Here is a 12,070-nt window from a genome sequence, read left to right as displayed (position 1 = left end):
CAACAGAAAGGTTGTTTGTTCCGCGTCAGCCGCGGCAAAATAAATGAGCCGGGCGGCTCGGACAGGCGCCGGACATGTGACAGAGGGCCCCTGCGGCAGCGGGGGGGGGGGTTTGGCCACTCAGAGGTCCGGGTGACACAGGCTCTGCCCTGCCTTTCTCCCTGCACCCCGGGAGGCACCCTGCAGAGTGAAGCACCGAGGGGCACGTGACTTTGGGGTGACCACTGCCACCCCACCCTCCCCGCTGCCGTGGGCCATGGAGGGTGAGGAGAAAGAGGAGCCAATTTCAGCTGGGGAACCAGGACCCGGGGGGGGGGGGGGGCGGCCAGCGAAAAGCGAGAGCCCCCCCCAGGCCAGACAGGACCAATCCTGTTTACTGATAAAACTTGAAAGGATTTTTTTCATTTTTAAATCCAGTTTTCATCATAAACAAGATGCTGCACTCAGATAACTAAGATGTTTCTACCTTCGCAAACACTGAGAGGCATGACGCGGATTCTGATTTTACCTACAGGCTTAATTCATTCATCACAATCCACTTCAAACTAATCACTAACTGTTCCTGCTGTCATGAAAATAAATTCATATTGGATGTATTGTCATGGGCCTGCACACAGCCTCTCAGATTAAAATATCTGCCCTGCATCAAAGTGTTTTCCACACATATTTTTCTCCTTTGCTTTTCCTTCCACACTGGTTTATTCACAGTAGAAATTCTGCCATCTAGTGGGGACTTTGGGTAAAAGATTTTTAGGAGGCTCCAAGGCTCCTCAGCTCCTCTACCAAATGTCACACCAGGGCAGAAAAAAAATCTGCATCACAGTCTTGCATATACTGATGCCTAATTCCAGAATAATCCCTTAAAATCGATTCGTTCCTTCAAACAAAAGATGGCGCTGGTGTGATGAGGCAGCTTCATATAACTAATACCTCCCCTTTAAAAGTGAAATAAGGGGAGCTGTCCGCTGGAAAATAATTACGTTCTGAGGAGACAGACTGAACTGACACTTTCTTTTTATAGAGTTTCTTAAAATTTCTCCTGTAACCTGTGCTAGCCTCACCTTAAACTGGCACAGAGTACCCCTGTCAGCCAGCTGCGCTCACAGCTAAAAATACATCAGAGCCTTCTCACCAGAGCCCAGTCCGATTCACTAGGGCTCCCTTTCTGAGAGAGGTTTTTTTCATTTTTTGCTGAAGCAAGGTCTAGCTGCAGTTTGAGAGCCGAACTGAAGTGATAGAAGAAGAGAGTGTTGATTCGGGGTGCAGACGCGTGGAGCAGCTCAGAGCTCGCCATCTGCTCCGCCCTCCTCTCTCTAATGCAGTTTCCGAGAATCTATCCTGACAATCCCCTCCATCATCGCACCCCTGTGACTGCGTCTTTAGGATGCTCAGGTCTCTGCTTACCCCCAGCCTGCTCCGCGGCCTCCCCAGTCTCATTTCCTCTCTCAATCCCCCTTTCTGCCGTTGGCCTCAGATCGTCTTTACAGCGGGTGATGGAGGCCTGCGCCCCGATCAGGCACAGAGGAACCCCAGAAACCCTCGGGATGTCGCAGCACCATTCCTCTCAGAGACGGCAGGCTCCTGCCGCCTGGGCTGGGCTCTCTGAGGCCCTGGGAGCGTTATTCAATTAGCAGTGTGGTAATTAAGATGAGAATCTGATGGGAAGCCGATGCCCCCGCGCTCCCGCTGGATGTGTGTCGGGTGGAATGTAATGAGGAGACTGTTTCTCATGCTTCTCGCCAAACCATGTGTCTGTCACATCACCCAGTGCGTGAACTGCCCCTGTGCACTGTGGGAAATGACCCTGTGAACAAACTGCCCCTGTGCATTGTGGGAAATGACCCTGTGTGAGAAAAGGCAAAAATGTGCATGGCCAATCACTGAGAGCCAAGGAAGTGGCCAAATCGGGCAGCTGTGGAAATGTATGCAGAATCATGTTGTGAAGATACTCTGTGTGGCTGGATGAGGCAAGGAATCTACAGCAATGACCAAGAATCTGAACACACCTATAGCCATGTCTCATACATGGGCCACGTGTGAGATGAGGGAGTGTATGAGCATATCTGAAAATGCCTTCAATCATAAGCAATGCAAAGTGTCATATGCATATGTACAGATTATGAATAATAGGTGAAATCTGAAGGAAATCAGGATATGCTGTCAAGAGTGAGGCACAGAAGAAGAGCAAAACAGCAGGTGGAAAAAGCAGAAAGGGGCAGAAGGAAATCGAAATGGAAACAGCAGGCTTCCAGCCATTCTGGCTTGAAAGCCTAATAAGCAGATCAGTAAATTATACATGAAGGCAGAGATCAGCTGCGACTCCTTATAAAGGGCACACCGGGTATTATTAAAATGTCATTAAGATCTTTATGGACCTGGATCAATGTTGTTAAAGACCGAATGCCATCCTGTTTAGATTGAGCGGAATTGATTAAATGTTCTTCAGAAGTCTTTTAAAGGATTTACAGAGCGGGAGACAGGAAAAGTCTGCCTGGACCATCACCAGCCCCATTCTGCTTAAACTTCTCTGTGAGGCCCCTTCGGCTCTGAGGAAATTGTGCTGTTTTGTTGATTTGTGCAGGAACGTCTGGTGGAGCGTTACTCATGCTAGCTCTGCAGCGCTGAGCGCTGGGTTAGCGATCGCATGCGGCATGCGGCCGCTGGTATAGCTGCAGGCGCCACTTTCAACCTGCGCCTTCCTGCTCATCGCAGTGCATCGCAGGGCCCTCCTCTGCTCCCAGTAATGAGACCGCAAAACGCTTCTGAAGATGGAGGACATTATTCGTCAGGTCTCCAGAAGGGGGGGGGGGGAGGGGGGCTGTCGCTACACTCCATCAGGTTGAGTAATCCTCTGGTGTGCCGGCAGGGCGGGGAGCTGTGTCTGTTTGCCCCGTCTCTCTCCGATCAGCCTGACAGGCCTGCAAACCGAGGGAATAATGTTTCACTGCGAGTGATGCTCCATCGTTCTGCAATCAGATAGATCCGCAGGACAACATTTGGCTGGAGGCATCAACGAATAAATGAATATTACATGAATAATAAATATACTTTTTCCAATTTCACACTTACATTGACAATCATTTTCAAGTAATTACTAATTTTTTTCCAGAAAATGTCATTTCAAGTTGCAATCAGATATAGATGCTCACCAAATATTAAGGTAAACTACTAATGGTTTTTAGCCAAGAGTTATGTATAAATTTTTATGCATTTTTATACATTTATGTATAAATCCTTCAAACATCTGTTAAGCAAAATCTATAATATGACAATGAGACCTTCGTTTATTTCATAACAAAAATATGGGAAAAGATCAGCATATCAATTTCTAGCTATCACAGAGCTTGCACCACTATGTTGAAATGTTTCTACACAGAAATTGCAGCCGATCCCCTTCTGTGTGACTGAACCTGCTTTGCATAGGTAGGAGAAGGAGAGAGAGAAGGGGAGTGGGAGGGAGGGGGGGGGGGGGGGCGAGTGAGGAGGGGGGGCGAGTGAATGAGAGGGAGAGGGAGATATTGCTCTGGGAGCCTTCAATAACTGCTCACTCTCATGTCTGATGGCTGTACTGCAGGTCTATCCTTCTCCTGCGCTGTTCCTGTGAAATGAAGAGGTATGTTTCGCAGCAGAGGTGTGGCAGTCTGCTACAGGTATTCTCCGATATCCTGCACATTGTTTACGGGATGGATTTATGTGACCACATTACTGACTTTAATGAATACCTGTACATAAAAATCATACAAATCTATTCTAATATACAACCCTCTTCTAATCTGTTAGTTGCCACTGTGTCACTGTTTCTAATCCAAATGGTTACAGTTGAAATAGTAATGCTAAATTACATTGCATTGCATTCATGTAGCAGATGCTTTTATCCAGAGCGATTTCCAGCACAAGAGAACACAAGTGTATCCATTATAATTAATGAGCATCAGTGTCAGACCAGGCTAACAACACTCCCAGATCGTTCAACGAGTGTGAGCGTAACACTGATCAAGCCCTTCCACAAGTTAATTTGTGCAACCTTACTAAACAGCCAAGAAACTATGATAACCCAAGTACACACATTGATAATCTCACTGAAACTTGCAGCACTGTCAGGGACCCAGGCCAGGCCTTCCCACATAGGGATGGATGAGAGGATCACTCATATGTCACCGTGGTACCAGCTCCATGATTAAATGCTTCCAGGTATGACAGGAAACTGATGGATTTCAGACTGCACTCATATGCTGTTCTCTCCAAGATGGCTTCCAGAATCTGGTTTCAACCCGGTAAAGCCAGCTCATGGAAAATCCAAAGAAGTCTTCAAGAATGCGCCGGCAGAAGCACAGATAGATGGTCTTCCTGCTGGTAAGACATTGCCTGTTTATTGGGTCTGTTGCTTCTGTTAGGCTGAAAATCAATGTACTGTTGAACAGACATGTGGACCTTCCACCACTCAATGAATGCGAGCTGTAATGGAAGGGGACTGCAGGGCACCTGGAGCCGATCTTCTGTGAGGAAATGGAAGCCTCTCCCGCACTGAGACGGGCGTGCATCATGTCTTCATAACTGGCCATAGCTTCACTTTCATAAGGGCATGATTTCTGTGAAGTGTTCTCATGAAAGCATATTTCACTTGCACTGTGTGTATCGCTGTCAGTATAACTTTTTGCACTGGATCCAATTACTGCCACGGGCTCAAAGAGGCGGCTCAAAGAGGCAACGTGCTCTTACGATACTCTTACATAAATAGCACATGAAACACGCAGCACACAGTCTGAGCAGTGCGCTCAATAATACTGCAAATATCTGACTGTTTATTTGTTATATAGTGGGAATGACATCTTCATGGCACCCAAACTACAAAAAGACAGCCTTATAGCTCCTGATTTGTTAGTCTATGAATTTATGTCATCTATCAGAAATGAATCAGAAGGGTTTAGCCGCCAAAACATCATAATTTGATACATTTTGACAGACTGATGGCCCCCTTGCTGTGGTGCAGGAAAGCTAAAGGGGAACCATCCCAATTTCAGAGATGGAAACGCAGGAAGCTCCAGAACACTGCCTCCACTGCACTCCACTCCATCACACTGAGCACTGCTGGAGCAGTGTGAGAAGCTTCTAGAAGGCAGAACCTTCCAGAACCCTGCCTATCATTCCCTTTCAGTGTAACGGGGAAGGTTTGGAATCGTGGATCTGGAAGCCAAAGGTTTATCACCTGCCAGCTCAGGACCCATCAACAGCATGAAATATGCAGCAGCAGGTGTAGGTCAGTCGTCAGTGGGTTATTACAGAGCCACCCGCATGAGACTGGTGTGGGGTGAGGAGGGGTTTACCTGCCTTTGAGAAGCACTCCTGTGCTTTCCAGGTGTGGACCAATGACGGACCAGGAGAGGAGGTGCACTCTCAACCACTACATCTGACCTCTGTGCATGACTGCTTCATTTGAGGCAATGTGTTTCTGCAAATCAGTTATGTTATTAACTGCATATGTTATTATTCTGTGAGCTGATGTCCATTGTGTCAAATCAGTAACAGCATCACATATTATTGTTGTTACTATTTTCTAAAATTGTAATTATATTACCATCAACAATATTAAAATGACCGGTTTTACCATGGTTAATGGTAATAGGAGGTAATCCTAATGCCACCAGCTCTGTGCAGAAGCAACCTTTACACTTCATTATGAAATGCTTCTGTCAACACTGGGTGAACTCTTAATCAAACTACTGGGAATACTGCAATATTGGATGCTCAGGAGCTGACATTTAATCACTGCCATTTAGCTCCCAGGTTGATGCAAATTAAATCAGCTCTTAAGTTTCTGTATTTCCTGAACTGCTACCTGCATCAGGGTGTTTCTCACGGCAGGGGATTGTGGGATAGCATGTTCCGGTCAATGTGCTGGGCCTTCATTACATCCCTCCCACAAACTGCACTCAATGCACTGGAAGCACCTAATGACTCTGACTACAGACTGGGGAGAACTCAATGAGATTGGCCCCAATAAAACAACATTTAGACATTTGTACTGACTCCAGATTACAAGAAGAGAATTTCATTACTGTCACTGGTTGAGCTATCTGTTTTATGAGTATAGATAATACTCATTAACTGCTCATGCTTAGACGAGCATGTGAGTAATGAATAGCTTGTCTTTGCTAAGTGCTTGGCAATTTAGCGGTCTAAAAAGGAGCTACTGTTCTCTGATAATAATAAAAAACACATCAGACCACACACTGACAGCAGGAGTGTGCAAGTGTTACCTCTTCCTCAGCTAAGATTTTCTTCAGACTGATGCAATATTTTAGATAACAGATATGTGATATTATTGATGATTTTTTTTGTTAGTCATACTCATATTTGGTGGCACCTTTTGTCTGTCAAAGCTGATGGACTTCCTCCATTTTGCAGGTGCGACTCAGCGACTCCCACTGACCCACAGTCACTATCAAAATTTCAATCACTTCCGATTTGTGACGGAAAAGTGAAGGAAATCATTTTTATTAATTGTGAACATATTCTTCTGGGAAAAGTACTTATGGAGATACTCTGGTGCTGGCCTTCACTCCCAAAGGTCGTGGGAGTCTAAGCGGGTCAGACATGGCCAACAGATGCTGGAACTGAGCTGTAATCTGAGCCAGTCATTAGCTGCCTTCGTACTTGCACTCACCAAAATACCTATAAAATAACACCTGTGCTTCGTTCATGTGTCACAGCAAACTCTTGCTGTATAGGACAGGGCTTTACCACTCCCCCCCCCCCCCCCCCCCCCCACCTGCCTGCCTGATCATCTTGGTTTCTGCTGATTTTACCCACAATCCCTCCAGCCCTGGAGGAGAGGAAGAGGGAGCTCCTCACCACTTTTCCCGCTGACACTGAAAGGCTGTTTGAAATTACATTCAACGACTTCATTTCATAACTCGTTAAACCATCGAGAGATGGGGAATTACTGCATGTTAAATCGATTTGCCCCCAAGAAAGAAAATTTAATAACATAAACAAAAAGTCATATTTTTATTCATTCATCCATACTGACAGAGTGAAAATGCCAGACTCTTCAGTAAATGCATTGCCCTTTCATCAGGGGACGCTGCTATAGCCCTGCTTTCTGAAACACTTATTAAAGTACTATCTCAAATCAAGATAACTACTCCTCTACTCCAGCTCCAAGATAACTTTATTAAAAGACTGGAACATCTGATCTAGGTAATTAAACAATGCTAGTTACAGTTTCTAATTAAACTGTTAATTACAGAGACCCTGCCAGTTTCAAGATAATGCAGAGTAATATTGCATGGGAAGATTAATGTGATTCTAAACTGATTGCAAAACACTCATAGAATAAACCCAAGAGTCTCCACTCCCTGTCCGCTTTGTAGCTAAACAGCGACAGGGAGTCAAGAATTTGAACGCACATCCTTACCGTGAGCATCGTTTAATTCATCTCCGCAGTTTTTTTTTCATTGTCTTGCAATTAACTTTTTTCATGTCTCCTGGGGAAGACCGAATCTTGGTTGCCAAGCAACAAACAAGTGAAACACTGCAAGCCGTAAAACGTTTATGGTTTTTCTTTTGGTGATATTAATAAGTCGTTATCAACGATGGTTTCTACTGGGCCTGAAACACAACGAGCCACTATAGAGGTGTGCCAACTGACGTCATCACTCACAACTTAAACTGGTCAGCATTTCACCCTCAGATATCATATACATGTCATATTATAGAGTCAATTTCATACACTCGTAATGTCCCCCCACAGGCCTCTGGGTCCCTGGGGTGGGCAGGCCTTTCTGTCAGTTGGACGTGTCTCCCTCAGTTCCTCGGTTATGATTAGGGGTCACAGGGGGCTGGATCAACAGCCTGTGTGATGGAAGAGGTCTTGCAGCCAGTTTACCAGCCCAGTGAGACTGTATCTGAGTTTTACCCACAAGGTTCGTCCTGCATCAATGATAAATATCCATAAAACTGAGGTTGGAGCTGAACAGTGGTCACGCTCCATTAACTTATTATTATTTATCATTATTCTTTCAGAAATTGTGCTCTCTTTAAACACAACTTCCCAATGGTGTTATCGTCATTTTGTTGTGATTTTATTCACGATCCACTGAGGCAGCTGTTTCAGCCCTGCATTATCATATCAGAGACACTCCTGCACTTTGACCTTTCCTTTCTTCTTATCAAAAAGAAATGAAGACTGTTATCAATGAGGTCAAAGACAGGCAGTGCTACAGGTGTTAACTAAAGTAGATCCCTGCATCATGTGACACGTCGGTCTAACACAGACCATGCCTGAGCATTTTAACTGCTCTCTGAGGCTCCCAGATGGGCCTTCAGATGGGTGGATCTGCAGCCCTGCTGTGTCAGATGGGTTTCCCTCACAGGGAATGTTTCACCTTTGCTCACCATGGCAAGCACTTTTGAGTTTGCACCAGCATGAGATCGCAAGACAACAAAAATGTGTAACTTTTGCTCAATATCCCTGAAGTACATCCAAAAGTTTGGGGCCTGTCAAAGTTAAGGAGAATGCCATGGCTTAGAGCCATCGATCAATGTTCTCTGGAACAGCACTGACATGGCCTTTCTTTTTTATATATATCAAGCCCTACATTTCTGTCACTTACAAAACGGCTGAGGAGGAGAATGTTTGTGCGTGGGGATCTCTGCTTTAAATTGCATGGGTGTTAAACTGCAGATAAGCATTGTTTATCCGGAAACACAACGACAGAAAACAAACAACACAATTCGTACAGGTCTGCCGTCAGGGAGCAAGTTGAATTAATCAACACGTCGGACTGCAGGTGTCTAGTCCACCTCTGTCAAGCTCCCTTTACATTTAAGCATGAGGAATTCTTACTGTCGGCTGAGCGTTTTTAAAGGATTCAGATTGTAGGCACATTTCCTCACAATGAAATTAGCATTGACAGTTGGCCCCCTCCTTTCCTTGACAAACCAAACACAACATCAAAGCATCAAGCAGAATGCTCTGTGTGATCAAACAGCTCTGAAGAGCCGTGGCAGTTATGCTGGAGTCCAGAGGTCAACTGTCCTTTTAGTCCCCGACAATGGCTTTACCCTTTGACACAATCATCTCACTCACTGCTCTAAATGAGAGACACTTATTCTCTGTGAGGTACACAGTTCCACCAAGAGTGCATAACCTGGCTGGCACAGCTGTCTCTTCAGGTGTTTTTCTCTTTATACAGAGGGGGGGGGGGGGGGGGGGGGGCAGAGAGAGACAGAGAGACAGAGAGAGAGAGAGAGACATCTGAATTAGAAAGATTCAAACTGGCTGAAAGGCATTGCATTGATCTTGCTTTTTTGAATAACAGTAACAGTTTCTGCTGCCTTTGTCAATGATCACCATTGTTTTGCGTGTCGCTCTACAGTCACAGACAGTCCACAGATGAGCAACACTAAAGGGAAACTCTGGCCAAAATCAGCCATGTACAGGTGTGTGGACCTGAGGGCAGGTGTCACAGTGGCATATATCATCAAACGTCAGACTGACAGAGTTCAAGTGTCTCTCCAAAAGAAATCTGATACAGAATGAAACTCATAGAGTTCTAAGGATTGGAAGGTATTAAGAGACCCCCCTTTGGTTTCTCTCTAAAGCATTATCAGTCTACTTTACAGTCCTCATTCAACACATACATATAATTGGATCTTGAGATGAAGGTGTTCTGAAAGGCTGGTAAGTGTTTGAAAATGAGCCTCCAGGAGGGTATTTAATTGGTTGTCAATGACACTCACATGACAGATTTCTGTATGCTTGGAGGGTCAAACTAAATGCTCTCAAGGTTCACTTCCTCCTGGCTGCACCCCAGTGGCCTTCTAAGCACATTTAAATCACAGGTAAAACAGATTAATTCTACCTACAGACTACGAGCATGAAGAGCTCTGTGCTTAACATCAGTTCAGAGCACAGGCACTCATTTCAAATCCACTCAACTGCTGAAACTCTGTGTGGAGACCAAAGCCCATCTCCCCGTCTGTCTGAGGCAATGCGCCCCTAACAGTGTTCACCGAGGACCCCCCATGGGTGCCGCTGGCCCTTAAGTGTAAATCAGTGAGTGCAGCGGGAGAGGGGAGTGAGGAGGGACGCAGCGGGTGGTGGAGTAATTAGGATAAAGCCAGGTTAGCGCAGCGCGGCCGGCCTCGGCACTGGCCCTGTGCCTGGAGACAGGAGTGATGGAGATAACACCACTCACTGCGGCTGCCTGCTCTCTCGTTCTGCGCTCTCCAGGGGACCGGCGTCCCGGACGAGGGCAGAATGTTCCGGTGTGACTGTAGTGACAAACGAGAGAACGGTGGGCGGGGCCCCGGGGGCCGCGGGGGGGGGCTGGGCTGTCTGAGGGGTGCTGTCTCTGTCGCTGAGGGCCCCCGATGCGACTGTCAGTGGGCAGACAGAGACACAGCCCGTAGGGGAGAGGAGCAGGATAGCTGGGGAAAGTCAGGACTCTGACGTTTACATCTCTGTTGCTTTTTTTTTTTTGCAGATGCTCTTAGCCAGTGTGACGTGTAGCACACATCACATGCAACAGGTAACAACGGAAAAACACTTTTTAAACACTTCCACAAGGACCAGCACCAAGATGCTGTGCCACAACCTTTTAATCTGCCGGAGGTCAGGGAAGCTCTCAATTTGCACTGACTGGGGAGTCCAGCGGGGGTCAGATGGCTGATGAAACTTACTTTACTCACCCTGTTGCAAATTGGGACAGCTCCTCAAAAAGGTGACCAGTTTACCTTCCTCTCCTGAAGTGAAGACAAGCACCAAGTGAAGCAAGCAGGAGAACATCGAACCGCTAAATAAAGGACTGGAACGTGGCCTGTATCTCTGTAAGCCCAGAGAAGTGGCACTCTGGCTTTTCGTCCCCGGTGAGAGGCGAACGAGCCTCGGACACTCACAGACGGCTGGAAACCGTCCAGATTAATTAGCGCGGCGTCTGAATGGGGAGTGCTGACCTGGCCGTCGCATCTCCTCTCCGGGAGACAGCTGCCGCAGCTCCGAGGGAACGCACACATTCATCTGGGCAGCTCAGCATGCAGGCGGGCGCAGTCACGGAGATGGATTTATAGGAGATCATTTCAGCCCCAACCTGCTGAATCCATAAACAGCATTCATCTCCCTCAAGCTGCCTTACAAATCGCCCCCATTAAAAACGACAGAGTGTGAGCATCAGGGTAGGGGTCACTACAGTACAGCATCACAGCAGCACGGAGACCACATGGATCTCAAGCTGTATCTGAGCAAAACCACATGTTGATGGAATAATGTTAACTGAAAGACATGAAACTGGTATGGCACCAAGTTTGATCCCAGTAGCATTATGTGAAATAGACAATATCAGGGTGTGGCAATTTCTCAGCTAGGCAGCAAGGCTGAAAAACTCTTGTGTTACGGAAGCCACTGGGGGACCAATTCAGACTGGCGATACACACACTTAAATCCCACTTAAGTGTTCCCGCACAGAGCTGCACGACTATTTCTACTAAATGAATTCAGACATGGGCTACGTCAGCCCCTATGTGCAAGACGTGTGGGGCAGAGTTTACTAAAAATGAGGGCGTTTTGCTCAAAATGAGGCTTGTCTCATTATTTTCAAAGATAAACATATTCTGACTTGACGCATAAGTCTGTTTTGTCTTGGCTATCTCTTCAACACAGGAAAAGGTCAAATAAGCCAGGTGCAACAGCAGTGATTGTGTGTGACAACAGAAATTGTCAGTAACTAGACAGGCAAAGAGAAATGGAAACTGACTTTATATTTCATAAATGTTTGATAATTAACTCAACTAATATACTCATTGGTCATACACACATGCACATGTATACCTCCCAATACAGAATTCATATCATCACGTGAATTTGAGGTAAGATCCCAGGTTTACTCTAAACACAAATAAGTACAATAATAAATAAATACAAGGTACTTTGATGCTGCCATTTGAAGGGGAGTTTGGCATGATGTCTATTTGACAATGACATCACCTATGATAGGTAGCTCTGGCACTGAAATAGCTGCCACATAACAGTCTGAAAGTGTCTCTGGGTGTCTCAGCTAGCCACATAGCT

At 46.0% G+C, this 12,070-nt stretch overlaps 1 protein-coding gene across 1 annotated transcript in view; it reads right to left on the bottom strand.

Annotated features, from left to right (window-relative positions):
• LOC118788758 (thrombospondin type-1 domain-containing protein 7B-like) overlaps positions 1-11,023 on the bottom strand; it is a 221,818-nt gene extending 210,795 nt beyond the window's left edge. The window contains exons 1-2 of the mRNA XM_036544791.1: positions 10,960-11,023; positions 10,203-10,383 (exon numbers count right to left, since the gene is read on the bottom strand). Coding sequence (XP_036400684.1) covers positions 10,203-10,383; positions 10,960-11,023 — 245 coding nt within the window. The remainder of the gene's footprint in view (positions 1-10,202; positions 10,384-10,959) is intronic.
• Between the last annotated feature and the right edge of the window lie 1,047 nt (positions 11,024-12,070).

Source organism: Megalops cyprinoides, chromosome 14 (genome assembly GCF_013368585.1).
Source record: "Megalops cyprinoides isolate fMegCyp1 chromosome 14, fMegCyp1.pri, whole genome shotgun sequence".
NCBI lineage: Eukaryota > Metazoa > Chordata > Actinopteri > Elopiformes > Megalopidae > Megalops > Megalops cyprinoides.
The sequence above is the reverse complement of the archived record's forward strand: the minus strand, read 5'-3'. Positions and strand labels throughout refer to the sequence as shown.